This window comes from Micropterus salmoides, unplaced genomic scaffold (genome assembly GCF_014851395.1).
Source record: "Micropterus salmoides isolate LMB-PRFRI ecotype aquatic unplaced genomic scaffold, ASM1485139v1 Ms_hic_scaffold_6, whole genome shotgun sequence".
Classification (NCBI taxonomy): domain Eukaryota; kingdom Metazoa; phylum Chordata; class Actinopteri; order Centrarchiformes; family Centrarchidae; genus Micropterus; species Micropterus salmoides.
The window spans coordinates 4,658,132-4,674,806 of NW_024044348.1; the positions used below are offsets into that span (position 1 = coordinate 4,658,132).

The 16,675-nt window shown below is 40.9% G+C and overlaps 1 protein-coding gene across 1 annotated transcript; it reads left to right on the forward strand.

The window, feature by feature from the left end:
• Positions 1-1,713: 1,713 nt before the first annotated feature.
• Positions 1,714-14,871, forward strand: LOC119889889 (uncharacterized protein KIAA0895-like). Its single transcript, XM_038700803.1, is given in 7 exon segments — positions 1,714-2,328; positions 2,411-2,554; positions 3,829-3,961; positions 9,257-9,562; positions 10,302-10,399; positions 11,399-11,498; positions 11,501-14,871. Coding segments are annotated over 7 exon segments (1,281 nt in total). The 5' UTR covers positions 1,714-1,887; the 3' UTR covers positions 11,560-14,871.
• The last annotated feature ends 1,804 nt before the right edge of the window (positions 14,872-16,675 follow it).

Consider the following 16,675-nt stretch of genomic DNA (forward strand, 5'->3'; position numbering starts at 1 on the left):
GTTAATTAATTTTACTTCAATTAATATTTTTAGTCTTATCATTTAATCTGTTTTATTTGAAAGAATGGGCTGCCATATGTAAGAAATAACTAACAGACAGCGTTAAGAAAATGCCTGGAGTAGATTTTGTAAACTGTTTAGTACTTTTATCATTAAATTAAATATGTTACATTTCACTTGTTGACAGATTAAAGTCTTATTCCAAAACCATTGGCATTAATCTGCTCATTAATTTGAGTATTTTTTGTCATTCCTAACATGTAATCAGTAACAACATCTGGTAAATTTAAGGTTTCATGTAATTAACAAGCAATAAATAGGGTTTTGACTTTGTATATTTAGAATTGTTGTTTTTGTATTTTGCCAATTTTACTATTAAAATAATTAAAATTTCACTTGTATTTATCAGTGTTGTATAAAACACACACATCATTTTATAAACAAATCTAGAATCAGCGCACAAAGTCTCTTTATTTTCTTTTTATTTATCTTTATTGCAAAAAGAAGCATGCAATACACATGTGAGGTATACGTAACAGTTTAAAAATATATAATACACAAATAGTAAAAGATAAAAATTTAAAGAAAGAGGACCATATATTGACTGTTTTCAGAGCATTTTTGTTGTTTTAAATTAAATTGACATAATGCACAACCGCACAGAGAAAAAATAGTTAGGTTATTTTGTTACTGCTTGATTCACATTTATGAATGTGCAATTATGCCATTAGGATAAATACATTCTTTACAAAGTATTTATTTTCTTTATTTTGACTTTTATTGAAGCAAAACACCACATTCTCCCACATTATCGCATCTGTGCATTAAGTCTCCCTTACGTACTTGAACGTAATGACGCGGAGAGCGTGTTTCCGTGCGTAACGCGTCATATCTTCCAACACATCCGCCGCTTCCTGGCCGGCCCAGGCAGGCGCCTCAGGCCCCGCTCCACACTGAACCGCTATCCGCTTATTATCATCATCATCCACCGGTGAAACGCACAGCTCCTCCGCTCAGCCTGCGAGGAGCTGCAGCCGCTATGAGTGAATGAAAACGGCGGAAATCCACGAATCCTCTGCAGAAGTCCCGGGACTCGCTGTTGGGTGAGTGTTTGTGTTAGTTGCTGTTGGTTTTGGGGAGTTAAAGAGATGCTTACAGGAACTGATTTGTTTTGTCTCCCTTCAGAATGAATCACTGTGAACTCCCATGTCAGTAATCTGTTCTTCTGTCTCCATGGAGAATATAAAATGAAATTAAAGTGGCAGTTTATTTTTCCTTTCATCACAAGTAAATGTTTAAGGCTTACTATTATAAGTGGGAAGTCACATGTGAGGGAAGCTTTGTTCCTGTGGAGCCTCTGTTCAGACATCATGGACTGTACAGCTGATCAGTTTTCTCTGTGTTAGTCTGTGTTTCTACCACAAACAGCGACTGAACTGCTGCCGCTCATTTACTCAACTCAACTCGCAAAACAATCTAATGAAAGCAGCAGCAGGGAGAGACGTCATCCCCATTTTCCAGCAACATTAAGCACATTAATCTCTCTGTTCTGTCAGCAGCGCCGGGGCTGGAGGAAGGTGGGGCCTGAGGCGTACCGGCTGTGGTGATGGTGTTGGACTCAGGTGAAGTCTTCATGGATCAGGTTGAGGGTGAAAGTGTTGGGAGCAGCAGGGACCTGTTGGAGCCAGAAGTCAGAGCAGATCCGCCCAAAACCCCCGTGAGGCCCAGGACGCCGGCCAAAAAGAGTAATGTTGCCAAGAAGGAGAAGGTGTCCCACAACGGACTTCCCGTCCAGACGAACAGCAGCCAGGTAGTAGAGAGGAGATCGTCATCATCAAAAGCGGGGCCACACCCAGACCGCCACTCCGCCGTCCCCTCAGCCTGGAAATGACGCCCCAGCACCTGCGAGGGACTCGGGAGCAGACGGCGGACAGGCGGATCGTGCAGCCTCCTTGGCGCAGCGGTTCGGCAGCTCCCTCGCCTCCGACTCGCAGTCTGACCAGCCCCAGTCTGGGTGCAGGCGGCTGGATGCGACGCAGCGAGAGCACCTGCTCAGTCAATTACTCCCTGGCGCATCGGGCCAGCAAGGGGCAAATGCGACCTGCCACCTCCTTGCCACATATAGCGAAGGGGATTGGGGGGACGACGACGCCTACGCCCTCCAGGCCCTGTCTGCTCGTTGCCCTCAGGCCTCTTAACTTGGAGCAGGAGAAGCAGACTTTCTTCCAATCTGACTACAAGTACGAGCCTCAGTTTGAGTACGCACAGCCGGAGCCGAGGACTGTGTTGGAGAAGTACCGAGAGGGCTCAGGCCTCTTCCTCGAACAGGTACAGTATGTGAAACCTGTGAGAATCACCTGTGAGCTCACACGATGATGATGATGATGATGACTTTACTGTTTATCTGCAGGCGGTTGGGATCATGGAGTGCGTCCTGAGGAAGTTTGGCTCTTACGAGAACTTTGAGGAAGTGACGGGTGGCGGCGTCCTCCCTAAAAGTCAAGTCTGGGCTGCTGTACGCAAATATCTGCAGAAAGAAGGCTGTGTGGGAGAGGTGAGTGCAACAACAGAGGCGACTCTCCAACCACCTTTTACCACAGCAGATATTTTGAGACAGTAGGAAAAAGCACAGGTGTTGCTAATAAGATTAACGATTGCTCAGTTCTATTCGAGTGTCTCTGTAAGCCGGCACAAACAATACCAGGACCCTGAAAATGAAGCAGCTAAATGGGATTCAGCCATCATTCATGTTCTTATTTACACCTGTGCTTTTCCTACTTTAAGCTTTATGCAACTTCAAAACAACTTCTCAAAGAGACAGAAACACAATGTGTTATCAGTGTACATGCAGCAGGTTTATAGTTAATGTTTAACACATATTTAGGAAGCTACTGCTGGAGAACCACAGTATAATGATTTTTATACACAGGCACACATTTTAGTCCCACTGTCCATTAGATAAACAGAATGTCTTAAAATCGGCACAATCCTACTTAGAAACAGCAACTAACCCATGTCTCTAATTGTTGTGCCAAATTTAGCCGTGGGCAGTTTGTTACCTCTGCCCCTGAGCTGTGTAAAGGTTATCTTCACTGTTTGCCCTGCCTTGCCCCCCAGGTGTCTGCTAAAGCCAACGCTAATCTTCCTGCTGCTTGATGTTGCATCACGTGAACCTGAGCTCAGCACACATAACAGCCACAATGTAGAGTTCAAACGATTAGTCAGTTAATAAGTAGACATAATATAATTATATTGGTATTTTCACATTTATTTATATAAAATAATAATAAATAAGTCTTTTTTTTTTTTTTTTTTTCACCTGTAAAGTAATCTAGATACCATGTTTAATTACTAAGTTTAATTGATTTGTTAGCTGCTCCGCTGCTTTATTTAACGACTCAAAGAGGTACATTTATCCAATATTTCACTAAGCTAAGATTAGGTAGGTAGGTAGATTTGTTTTGTCACAGTATAACAGATTACAGAGTGAAATTGAGTTTGTAACTCCCTTCTGCTACGTAGCAGACAAATATCCATTAATATAGAAACAATTTATTATATATTTATAACATTTAGTGAAGACGCTCAAAACTGTATTTACCTGGTCCAGTGAGGACATCCCATTCGCTGTATGTGTATTTTTACATGGAAAGGGTTGGCAGTAAAATAAAAACAATATGGTTTTCCGGTTTTCCTAAGGTGGAAAATGTTTGCTCAGTGTGTCAGCTGTTTCACAATGAATTGTCTTGTATGAAGAGCAACCAGGCAGAAACCCAGTAAGGTCACTAAATAAACTGCTTTATGGTGATGAACAGTGTCTGTGTCCAGGTTGTGGTGCGCCTGTCTGACGAGCTGCTGTCTCAGGCCGTGATGGTGGTGGAGAGCTGTCGTCCCACTCTAACCATCAACCTGGCCGGAGCTCGACAGCACTGGCTGGAGGGGATGCTGAGACATGAAATTGGTATGCTGCAGCTCACACACTGGATCAGAAATGAACAGAGTCACAAAGTGTCAGACATTAAATTCATTCACAGTGACTATTTTTGCAGAAGGTTCGGTGTTCAGTAGCATTTTATATGCTCTGAATCCTGCGTTTAGCTTTTTGCATTAGATAAATAAAGTTAAATACTAAAACTGGTGATGCCGCGATGGATAAGACACATTCCTTTGGTGTGAGAGACCCACTGTGAGACACCATTTTGTCCCTGAGCAAGACACTTAACCCCTAGTTGCTCCAGAGGCGTGCGACCTCTGACATGTACAGCAGTTGCAATTCCTCATTCCAACGTAAAGTATTTACTTAACTAAATTTAAACTGGATGCATCTCACAAACTTAGAGAAGCACATTGTATTCACTAAGGGAAAAAGACTTACTAGAATTAGAGAAAAAGACTTAATAGAATTAAGTCTTTTAGCAACAAAATGTCCGTTAACTTATAGCCTCTTCATTGGAAGTATCAAACTGATTATTATTAGCAGATTAGGATGCTACTCTGACATGTTTATATGGAGTACAGTCGACACATCTGACCTGAAACTTAAATAAATGCTGGTTAATAATGATGTCAATCTTTCTTTTTCTTCCCCTCAAATTAAAAAACGTTATGCTTATACCATTTGACTAAATTAGTAAATAACGTCAGATATTTCCCTCTTATTAAAAACTGTATGACATTAACATTCATAATAACGCTTTTATCCAAAGCGACTTACATTTGAGGAACAACATACACGCATCAATAACTACTAACTGAAACACAGATTTCTCTGTGGATGCAGACAAACAGAAAAGATGAATCTTTTGCTCCTCTAAAACTTTATTCTAACGTATCCTGTGCAAGCTGGATATGGTACGTAACAAACACAGAAGTCAAACGCTGTCTGTCTAATGTCACCAGCAAAGAAATCTGAAACCTGCAGCAAAGAGCGGACTCTGAGACTCTCAAACTTTAAAAATAAAACCTCCACAGCCCTCAGAGTGTTGTGTGTCTGGTTGTGTGAGGTTGTGAGCTGATGATTGCGTGGCGTTTTGGTTGTTCGCTCTGCGGCGGTGGGGTGCTGGGCTGGGAGGGAGCAGTGGTCTCTGTTGTGTGAGCGGTCACGGTCCATCTTTTTGAAAATACTGGGTTCTTGCATGCCTGTTGCTGGGGTCGGTGCCGCATGGTTATGGCATCCAGGGATGTACTGGGACTGAAATTCAGCCCGGGACTTTGAGACCGAGAGGCCTTTTATGCCTTTTATTTTAATACATATTAGTGTTTTTGTTGTATACAGTGAATCAGATTATGCTGAAGACCTTCAAGAAACTTCAGGATGGCACCTGCCTCTTCAGTTTGTATAAGCAAGGCAGCTCTGCACTGAACAAGACCAGGTCAAGCAAGCCTGAGTCAGTCAGAGGGCTAAAATACTTAAATAATTAAACACATAGACACAAACAAATTTAGGTTGTCCCTGGTAGAATTATTCCTGATGCCTTTCTTTCAGTTACTTATTTAAATTAATTGTTATTATTCCAGCTCTCTGCTGTGTTGCTTATTTATTGTGCCGGACTGTTTCTTGTTTTCATTTCTCTCTTAGTTGTCTTCCTGTGTCAGCTGTTTATTGCTGCTGTTTGGCTGGTTGTCTTCTTTTTTTATTTTTTGTTTGTTTGTTGTTGCATTTTCTCCACCCCAAGCCCCACCCTCCCCGTTCTCTTGCAGGTCTGTCTGTTTGTGCCCCCCCATCCCATGTCTGCCCCCCTGTCCGGCCCGGTGACGAATTAATACATAATTAAATAAAAAATAAAACGGACAAAGGAGTATATTAATACTCTCTTGTTAAAGTAAAATCTGTCTGGCACAATATGGTATCCAGCTCATCATACTCTATACCAGGCTGCTGCGCAGGACAGGTTTTATACAAAAACAAGCAACACTGAGGGACAGACAACACTTCACTTTGTTGTCAGTTAACAGGAAATGTCTGTTGTAGCAGCCACAAAAAATTCAAACGATATTAGTTTTTCAACACCCAGGATCTACAGCCAGTGGTAAAAAAAATACAGATTAGGATGGATGAAACATTAGCTTGAGGGCGTTGTCTGAGAAAACGGGGCAGTTGTAATTTTGCACCTTCATTATTTTACACACACATTGCTTTACACAATCTTTTTTCAAATAAAATTTGATACTGTAGTCTAGGATAGTCTAACCAGCTGTGCAGCCCGAAGCCAAGTCTGAGGATTAGATGTCTCCATTCCCAGAATATGTGTTTCCTCAGTTCCTCTTCAGGGGACTTTGATCTCTCCTGTCCAAATACTTTTGTGTACCTATGGGGCTGTTTTTCCTAGCGTGGGCCCTTTCAGTGTCCGTTAACGGAAGTCTTAATCCTGCATCATACAACAGGGTCCTGTTTCAGAAAGCAGGTTCAACAAACTGAAAGGTAAACCTGAACTCTGGGTTGACAAACTCAGAACTTTCCTTTTCAGAAAGGCCGATCAGAATAAGTTCAGACAACTCTGAGTATTTGGGCCTGATGGGAGCTCCGATACTACGATTCACCACGGCAACGGGGAAAATAAAGAGCCTCCATTTTAATTGGGTGGAGCTAGAAATATGAATGCTGCCAACACGGACCCTGATTGGCTCAAAGACGCAAGATCGATACGTTAACAATATTACATTTCATACAGCGTTGCTCATTCATCATTTACCAGACTGGAATTTCCTTAATGAATGATAAAGTGCTGGAATTCTCCTCCAGCCTGTTATTCATTTTAAACAGCTACAGGCCTGTTTCTTCAGCTGTAACCTGACGGGACTAAATGCCGGTGGCAATAACTGAAAATGAAATGAAAATATTAATCGAACAGATTAGACACAGTTTAGGCTCCTCATGGACCTGTGATTGTAAAGCCACAGTCCGACTCAGCAGGCCTATGGCTATTAATGATTTTTTTTGCAGTGGAAAATGTGTCTAAGTTCAAACTGACTGTGAAGTTTTAGATGTCTATGTCACATAAATAAAATCTTGCTCATTTCGTATTTCATGAAATGCTGTCAAAACACATTCAGACTATCAGCAGACAATGAAAAACTCACTTTTAAACTACATGTATTTGTTTCAGCTGCACCACAGTCATCCTCACTCAGAAATATTCACATCATATCCAGCTGATACGATAGGAATGTTCAATCTGTGCAACCACATTACGAAATGTTACTGTTTATTGATCAGTTTTATACAGAATACTTTAAACAGTGATTACTGCAGCACTGTAGCGCACGGTAAGTGTTTTTGTGCAACTGTTGCCAACCTGACAGCTGCCTTAATGTCCACAGAGTCGCTGAGTTATAAAGGATAGTAGCATATAGAGTTTATTCTGTGCTGATGATAAATTTTCGATGTCCAAAGATAACTCTCTGTCCATACATCGATGACAGATTGATCATAAAAGCTGTCATGTTCAAGATCATGTTTGGGTAAAAAAAACAAACTAACAGCCTATTTAACCGTGATTTCGATGTTTCTAAAAACGTAACTGTGTCCAATATGTGCTTTGATATCGACAGTCTGAATGAGGAAATGTCAGACACCCTCAGGCTCTGCAGGAGGGGAGGAGTCAGAGAGAAACTCAGCGTTAGTTGAAGTAAACCTCGTCCCGAGCAGGTTAGGTTCACAGCGTAAGTTGCCGGGGTTACAGACCTAGAGTTTATTTGATCTCACTCTCTGAAACCAAAAACCCAGAGTTTCCCTCATCTCAGGCTCAAATTACTCAGAGTTTTCACTAAACCCGCTTTCTGAAACATGGCCCAGGTGTGTTTCTAACTTTGTGGCGACACTTTGTGTTTGATCCCGTGCACAAAGCAGCTCCGTAAGGAAATTATTTCCCAGTTTGCTGTGGAAGAACTGGACAGGTCTGTACAGTCTGTCCTGACCTCAGCCCCATCCAACGCCTTTGTGAGAAACTGGAAAACTGATCCAGAGGTGTTTTACCCAACATCTGTGTTGGACCTCACTGGTGGCTGAATGGAGCAAATCCCTGCAGCCAGCTTCAACATGCGGGGGAAAGACTAAAACCAGAAATCCTTTATGTTTTATGCTATTACATTGCTGGAATTCCTGGAACATGTGGAAGTGTCTTTGATCACTTTATCGGTTCAATGATCCACAGACGGCATCAATAAATTGGCCCAGAGGTGTAAATTATCTTCAAAGTCTGAGGTACTTTAGGGTGGGTTTTTGAAAGTTTTGAGAGACTACTTGTTGGTCTTAAATATATCTGTAGTTGTCAAAGAGAAAAAAGATTTGCGCAAAGCATAGGTAGGAGTCTCAATAGCTGGTAGCATTTTGGATCCGGTGCCCGGTCTGCAGAAGACCCGGATTTATTTAATAACGCAAGAAATTCCCCGTGCACAGCAACGACATTCTGCACACGGAAATTACTTTACTAAACTTAGGTGTGCTAAAAAGAGACTGTGTAGGTCACATGACCCTTTTTTCTATTGCATTTTTCTCCTGTTTTTACATATTTATAAAATCTCACACAAAATAATATAACTCAAACAGCAGAAATGTGATTAATATCAAAATATAAATAAATAAATAAATTTAAGTTATTTAGACTCATGTATGTTGTATATATTTTTGATATTAATCACATGTAATAGAAAAAAAGGAATTTACTGGTCATGTGACCTACACAGTCTCTATTTAGCACACCTGTGAGTGTTTTAGTAATTTCACTGCGTGAACCTGAAGAAGCCAAAGGCGAAACGTGTTTCTCACAAAAAATCTAGTAAAGTTAGCTAGTTTTAAAAAGTCATTTCAGTGTGATTGTGTAATAGTCACGACAACTTCAGAGTCGTAATTACAGCTGGGAAACAATTTTCCTGAAACCTGAGTTATCAGCTTAATAATACCCTCAAAAAAGTGCCAAAGACCAAACAAACATGGATGCCTGACATCTGTCAGAGTCCTCTTTCAACATAATTAAACTCTGGATATGGTGTTACAACATTTTAACAATCCTACTCAACCGTACCCTCCATGCAATGTCATGTAATGTGAACGCAGCATTAAAAACACACTTAGCACTCGCCATTCAGGTTTACAACATGGGACAGTTTTATGTTGCAAACGTCATTATTGAAAACAATTTATGAAAATAGCACTGAGCCAACAAGTGATAAATTTGAATAAAGATAAAAATAAGGGGGAACAATTAATGAAATAAAAAAAAAAAATCAGTTAAAATAAATGAAATTGACTCCTCAGGGACACATTACCTGCGAGGGGTGAACAACAACCTGCAGCCATGGGGCACCGCTGAAGGCAGGAAGAAGTTCGGCCTCAAACCGGCCAATCCCACGGAGGAGGGTCTGGCCAGCCTGCACAGCGTGCTGCTACGGAAACAGCCCTACCTGTGGCGCGCGGCTCTGCTCTACTACACGGTGTACCACGCCAGCAGCATGAGCTTCAGCCGGCTCTTCAGCCACATCGCCCGCTTCGTCCGGGACCCGGACGTCCGCTGGGAGTACTGCCTGAGAGCCAAGAGGGGACAGACGGACACCTCGCAGCCCGGTGAACACACACACACACTTGTTCCTTTATTTTCGTGAGGACGTCTTTCACATAATGCCTTCCCTAGCTCTAACCTGACCCCTAAAACCAAGTCTTAACCCTCCAAAAAGCAGCCTCCTCCCATGGGGCCTAATTTTTTGTCCCCACAGTGACACAAGTGTCCATCAGTTAATGTGCATTCAGGTTAAAGTCCCCACCGGATTTACATTTAGGGCAGATGCTTTTGTCCAAAGTGACTTACAAATCTAAAACATGATGATATTTCCTAAAAAGCCACTAGAATTGATCATGAAGCAAAGACAAGACCGTAAAGCTCAATGGTTAAAATGCAAATACAATGTTCATCTATCATCATATAAGGTCTCTCTCACTGACAAATAAATGTGATTGTAAGTAGGGTTAGTGTGTTAATCATACCACAATTTATATAGCAGTTCTAATTCTTATTATCAGACAAGCCATGAATTTGGAAGGCAGCAACCAATTTCATAGTAATAGATTGATAAATACACTCAGTGATCACTTTATTAGATACACCTGTACAATATTCTCCAGTCCAGTGCAATTGTTTTGTCATTAAGTGTACTTCGATGGCTATAATTTTGAAAAGATTTCTTCTTTACTGTCTTATCTTTGCCAGTGGCTTATTTACATCCTCCTCATCCCCAGAGGTTAACAGTTAAACTGGAGAATAACTTTCATTTTTACGCTCCCTGTGTGTTGCATGTTTCTGTCTCAGGTTGCTTCAGTAAAGACCAGGTTTATCTGGACGGGATCCTCCGAATCCTTCGGCACCGAAGGGCCATCGACTTCAAGATGTTGACTTCTTTAGGCAAGGTCAGTGTGAACTCCTTCAGATAAGAGGCTTTATTACCAACACAAAGTGTTATGTGCAAAAATCAGCAGGAGTTTTAAATAAACTTTATTCAGACTGCTGCAGATTAAAAAAGGAATAATTATCAGCTGCTTCCCTCTGCAGGGCTTTTTAGGTAAGGAAAAACAATCAACATCAAGCCTGGTTCTGTTCACTATTATATAAAGAATCTGTTTTATTTTATAATGAATATTTTGATTTATTTAAATTATAGGAAAGAAAAAGTCAGATTATTTACTTTTAATTATTGTCAAAATGTTTTATAGTTGTGTGAATTGTGGTTTAATGTTGTATGATTTCCAGCACTGTTTACTGTAGCTTACTATGTGTTACTCAATTTCACTTTATTTATTTAAAATCCAGACCTCCATGGGTTGATAAATTTGATTTCCATTGATAATTTTTGTGTGATTTTGTTGTCAGCACATTCAACTATGTAAAGAAAGGAGTATTTAATGAGATTATTTCATTCATTCAGAGCTAGGATGGGTTATTTTAGTGTTCCTTTTATTTTTTTGAGCAGTGTATTTGAGCGTCACAACCCCCGTGAAATGACTTGTTTCAGAATGTGATCCATTTGGTTGCTAAAGTTTGAAAAGTCTAGAAGCGCGGCACGGTTATTATTTTACCCCCATTCAGGTTAGCGCAGGGCTGAACCAGAAGTTGGCTGGCTCGGCCGGCAGAGGTCAGCGCAGTGGACGCTATAACGCTACTGCCAACTAACATTTTGGCGGTGTAATTGCAGAACGATGCAAACACCAGCGCACAGGTATAAATGCATGGCTACGTGCGTCAGTACACTATATGCTACGGCGTACAGTTGACGCAGAAGTATAAATAAGGCTTAACTCTTTAAACATACGCAGGTATGTGAGTATTATATTAAGGTAGACTTCTCATTGGCCAGTAGGTGTTTCTGTCTGCAAACCCACAGATAAACTTTTCTCCGATCACCTCTGCAGGTGTCCTACGAAGATGTGGAGAGGCTGCGGCATCTGGCGGTTCTCCCACGGACCAGAATCCCACACTTCATGCGAGACCAGGAGCGGTACCTGCAACACCTGATCACATCGTTGCGGTCAACGAAGTGGACGATTCAGCGCTGCAACATCTGCTACCCTGACCCGGTCCTGATTCTAAGAAGAAGAAGAAAGTGGAGGACGCTGGTACACTGACTGTATCATGTGGTGCGCTAAAGATCACTTAAAATATCAAGTATTATCGATGCTTTATTGGAGCGATTTTTGTAAAACTTGAATGATGCGAACAAAAGGGACGTACACACTAACACCTCTATCTACATTTCACTTCTGTCCAATGCATGTCCTCTTCCTGTCTCGTCTTTACTCCCACTATAAAGTTACCTCAATACTGCAACTCTAAGATGTAACCAACATTATATATGTAGACTCATACATAGTCACTGCATCCAGCGCCTGTACAGGACACTGCTAACATGTCGTGTACAGATTCATAATCACATGCTTTATTTATGCAATTATTTAAGTTTTTTTACTTTGAGAGAACAAACTGAATGTCTCTGGTTTTAGCTTTATACCTTCTTTTTTTTTTAGATGAAATTGTTTAATGCCTTAGATTGTTGGCTTTTTAATAAAAAAGGACACCAAGGACACGTCAAACCTCTTGGGAAGTCGTTACTGAGACCATGAATCTTTTTAAGATATCAAGTGCCAGTGGACTCAGTTAAGTATTCAAACATTCCCCAGGGTGGCTTTTAAAATATCAGTATTATTAATTAGATAATCAGCTGTGTTGTTTCTGCCTTCAATGTGTCCTTGGTGGTCTTTTCATATCAGTATGCTACTGTGATGTGACCCGTCCCGAAGCTCCCACCTCTGCGGCAACCAAACTTTCTTTTGCGACATTAAAGGGATAGTTAAACTATTATTAGCTTTCTTGCAGGGTGTTAGATGAGAAGATTTATGCTGCTTAAGCCAGCATAGATACCACAAAGGGGGAAAGAGCTCGACAGGTTGGAAATGTAAAAAACACAGTTGACAGTTACCCCGAGCAGCAATTCACAGCTTAGAAAAACTGCAGGTCTGTCAGTCTGCAGATTTCTCCACATTTTGAAGCAGTATTCACTGGGCTCAAATAAGATAAAAACAAAACAAAGTGTAAGGAATAGCTACTCTAGCATGTCTGGCTATACCTACAGCAGTTACTGAGCATTACTTCCAAGGCCAAGGGGCATATCATTAACTTGTTACATTAGTTTGTGGGGTCACTGGTTGTGTTCAGATCTGGCACATCCACTGTGTGGAAGGCGACCCTGGGTGCCAACAGAGTTTATGCTAACGTCTGCGGCTCTGTCCTGCTATTTAATTGGATTTTGGGGACGTTTACGCTCCAGCAACCACAGCCAATGCTACCTGAGATAGTGTTAACGATTGCCAAACACATCAGTTAATCCTCATCCTGAAAGCCCTTATCTCTGTAAAAACATACAGTTTAAAAATACAAGCTAGTATGTAAGCTAAACAGCCAAACCAAGGGTTATGTCAGAATGAAAATAACAGATTGAACTCGGATAATGAGGGTGCAGAGTTTTTGCCAGGGACCTGTTAGCGTAGGTCTTTTAGCTTGATAGAATGGATGTAGCCATCAAGTGCATTTACCCTCTTTGACAGGAATCTCGCCTTAAAAGGGACTCAGCTGAGGAAATTTAAGTCAGCAAGAGTTTCTAAACAATTTATGGAATTAACGTTAGTTTAATTATACTGAACTATAATGATCAGACAGCATGGGTATTGCACAGGGGTGCCTTAGGCTGGCCACAATAAAAGGCCACTCAAAAATGTTTTTCTGTATTGGGGGGTCCGGAAACCAGTCAGTATCTGGTGTGACCACCATTTGCCTCACGCAGTGCAACACATCTCCTTTGCATAGAGTTGATCAGATTGTTGATTGTGGTCTGTGGAGTGTTGGTCCACTCCTCTTCAATGGCTGTGCGAAGTTGCAGTCAGGTCGAGACCCCGATGAGGACGGCGAGCATACAGATGAGCTTCCCTGAGACGGTTCCTGTCAGTTTGTGCAGAAATTCTTTGGTTATGCAAACCGATTGTTGAAGCAGCTGTCCAGGTGGCTTCGTCTCAGACGATCTGCACATTTTCGAGTGGCCTTTTATTGTGGCCAGCCTAAGGCCTTTTATTGTGGCCAGCCAAAGGCCCACCTGTGCAGTACCCATACTGTCTGATCAGCATCTTGATATGCCACACCTGTGAGGTGGATGGATTATCTCGGCAAAGAAGAAGTGCTCACTAACACAGATTTTGACAGATTTGTGAACAAAATTTGAGAGAAATAGGCCTTTTGTGTACATAGAGAAAGTCTTAGATCTTTGAGTTCAGCTCATGATGAATGGGGACAAAAACAGTTGCATTTATGATTTTGTTCAGTGTAGCTAGCTAGTTACAGCTGATACAGGTGTCTTTTCAGTCAGCAAAATTGATGTTCGCTGGCTATAAACGAGAATCTCTGCAATGGTTAATGTGCATTATCATTTTAAACAGCACATGTGCTTCGAGAATGTAAAGCTTGAAATATGTGCAGGACTATTTCCCAGCTAACAAATAACACTAGCTGACCTTGTACAACTTATCAAGGCAGAGTTCTCAGCGACCCGGGGCAAATCCGACCGGGCTGCATCCCCCCTCTCTCTCCGGCCTTTCCTGTCTCTCTTTACTGTCATTTCGACATTTTGGACACTGCTAAGCTGCTTTATTGGCATGAATGTATAACAACTATATTGCCAATTAACACTCACCAAGAAAGCCAATGAGTAAATTTCACGAAATGTGTAACTGTTCCTTTAACTTGTAGATAAAGTGCCAAAGCGGCATCTTTAATTCACTGCTGGGTTGTTTGAGAAGCAGCCGGACTCGGCCAATCATCGTAGTTCCTCATCCGGACACGAGTCAGTGGCTGGGGAGGAAGCAGGGTGTTGTGGGCGTGCCTTCGATGGGTGTAGAGCTCATCTGCTGTAGCTAGCCGTGTGTTTGTAGGCTGCTTTTTACTGTGTTTAGACACTTAAAACTTCAGATGTCAGTCAGGGCATTCATTTTGGGCCGTCTGCGAGCAGAATTAAAACCAGGCCACAACAAAAAGGTCATCAGTAGTCCCAGTTTTTAACACTTGACCAAAATGTGAATTATACTTCTGTGATGCATTTTAAATACTTGGATTTAAAGATTGCCCTGTAATTGAAATGTATTCTGCTGTGTTTACAACCTCAGCCGTTCGGTAAGCAGACACGTGTTAAACTGGAGCAGGCTGTCGTCTGCTGACCTCGGCCTGGATTTGACTAAATGAATGCAAATGTGTTTGTAACGCACGAATGTTGCACAAGTGTTTTATGTTCTGGAAAAACACCTTGAATTTCCGGTTTATTTATTAAAAAGTACACACACACACACTTTGTGATCTCGATTTGTAAGGATTTGATTTATTAATCCTGGATGACTTTATCTTGAATAACCGTGCGCTCTTATTTTGAAATCAATGCAAGGACTCGTTTAAAAAATAATTTTCTTTGCATTAACAATTTTAAACAAAGCGAGTTCTTCAGTTAGTAATTTAAGTTTTATTCCCATTTTAATGTCAAATTAAATGTTCAGAGCGGAGTTTATTTATTTTTTGCTCACAGTATCTCAAACTGCATTTTTTTTGTTTACAAACATTTATTTACCAACTGATCCCAGTGATTTTACAATTACCTGCATAAATCATATTTACTCTTTCATTGTAAACCAAAGAAAACGTTTGTATATAAAAACCACTTCCTGTTTGGGGTTCAGCCTCGATGCACCTTTGCAGGTTTGAAGGCAAGGCAAGTTAATTTGTATAGCACATTTCAACAACAAGGTTATTCAAAGTGCTTTACATAAAACATAAAAGCAACATAGGGAAATATGAAAAAGTTTTAAAAGTTAAATAGAAAATAAAAACAGGCAGGTCACCTTTGCTTATTTTACTCCTTTGATTCCCCATCTCCCACTCTATCCTTTTGTTTTTTTTTTTTATTTAGGGACTCTAACACTTACAACAGAAAATCAGTAAATCCAGATTGTCCACGCTACAAACTCTGGTTTAAGCTCCTGCTGCTGTGCCAACAGTTCCAGATTAATTTTCAATGAGCTTCAACATTTTACTTCACAGTGGATTTATCCATGTAAGCGTGTTGTAAATGGTTCAATGGGCCAGGTAAGATAATTAAGCAGAAATTATCGTAATGTTGACACTGACCGAGGCTGAGTACTTTTTCTTTCCCGATACCAATACCTCAAGTCTGAGTATCTACAGATACAAGCCAACAGAGCGCAAAAGTGTACGCACACTCTTTTCACAGCTCCAGTTCTGGAATTAAATTCCCCATTTATTGAATCAATTGACTTTTCCAAAACCCCTTACATTAAATTTATTCACTTAGCTGATGCTTTTATCCAAAGCGACTTAAATTGCTAATTATGTCAGAGGTCGCACGCCTCTGGAGCTGCTTGGGGTTAAGTGTCAGTGGGGAGGATTGAACCCGGGTGTCTCACACCAAAGGCAGGCGAGTTACAAAGAGTTTTAAGCTCTGAACCAATCCAACAAACTACGATACTAGTCATGACCATAAAATATTTGATTCTGAGGAAAAAAAAGGCTGTGTACATAATTATTTAACATTACGAATGATACCTTTTCCAAGGACTTCCAAGCTAATGATAAGTTGGCACGCTTCTCCTTGAATTGAATCCTACTCATAGTGTTTAGATTGTGGATATATTGTATTTTGTGTTGTCTACATCGGACGGTTAAAGAATCATGGCGCATAATCAAAATCCCAAAACAGATTAATGGGAATTTTACTTCAGGAGCCTCACTGTTGAGCTCTATACCCGTGTTTTTGCCCCAAACACTTAAAATCTATATATGACTGGTAGCAGAAACACTGAACTTTATAATGACCTTGACAAAAGAACAGTGTTTCATATTTATCAGTTAAGTCATGGCGGATTACCAATCCGTTTAGTAAGGCCAGGATCGGGGCACAACACTGATCTGGCGTACTGGAGCCTGCGAAACACTCGTGTAAACACAAATGCAACCTAAAACCTTTATACAGAATGTAATTTTTCCCATCTTGGTGCAGAAGAAGTGGGAAACAAGCAGATGCTTATGACTTTGTGGATTTTTTTTATTTTAAACAGACCTAAACACAAGTTGGTGTTTAATAT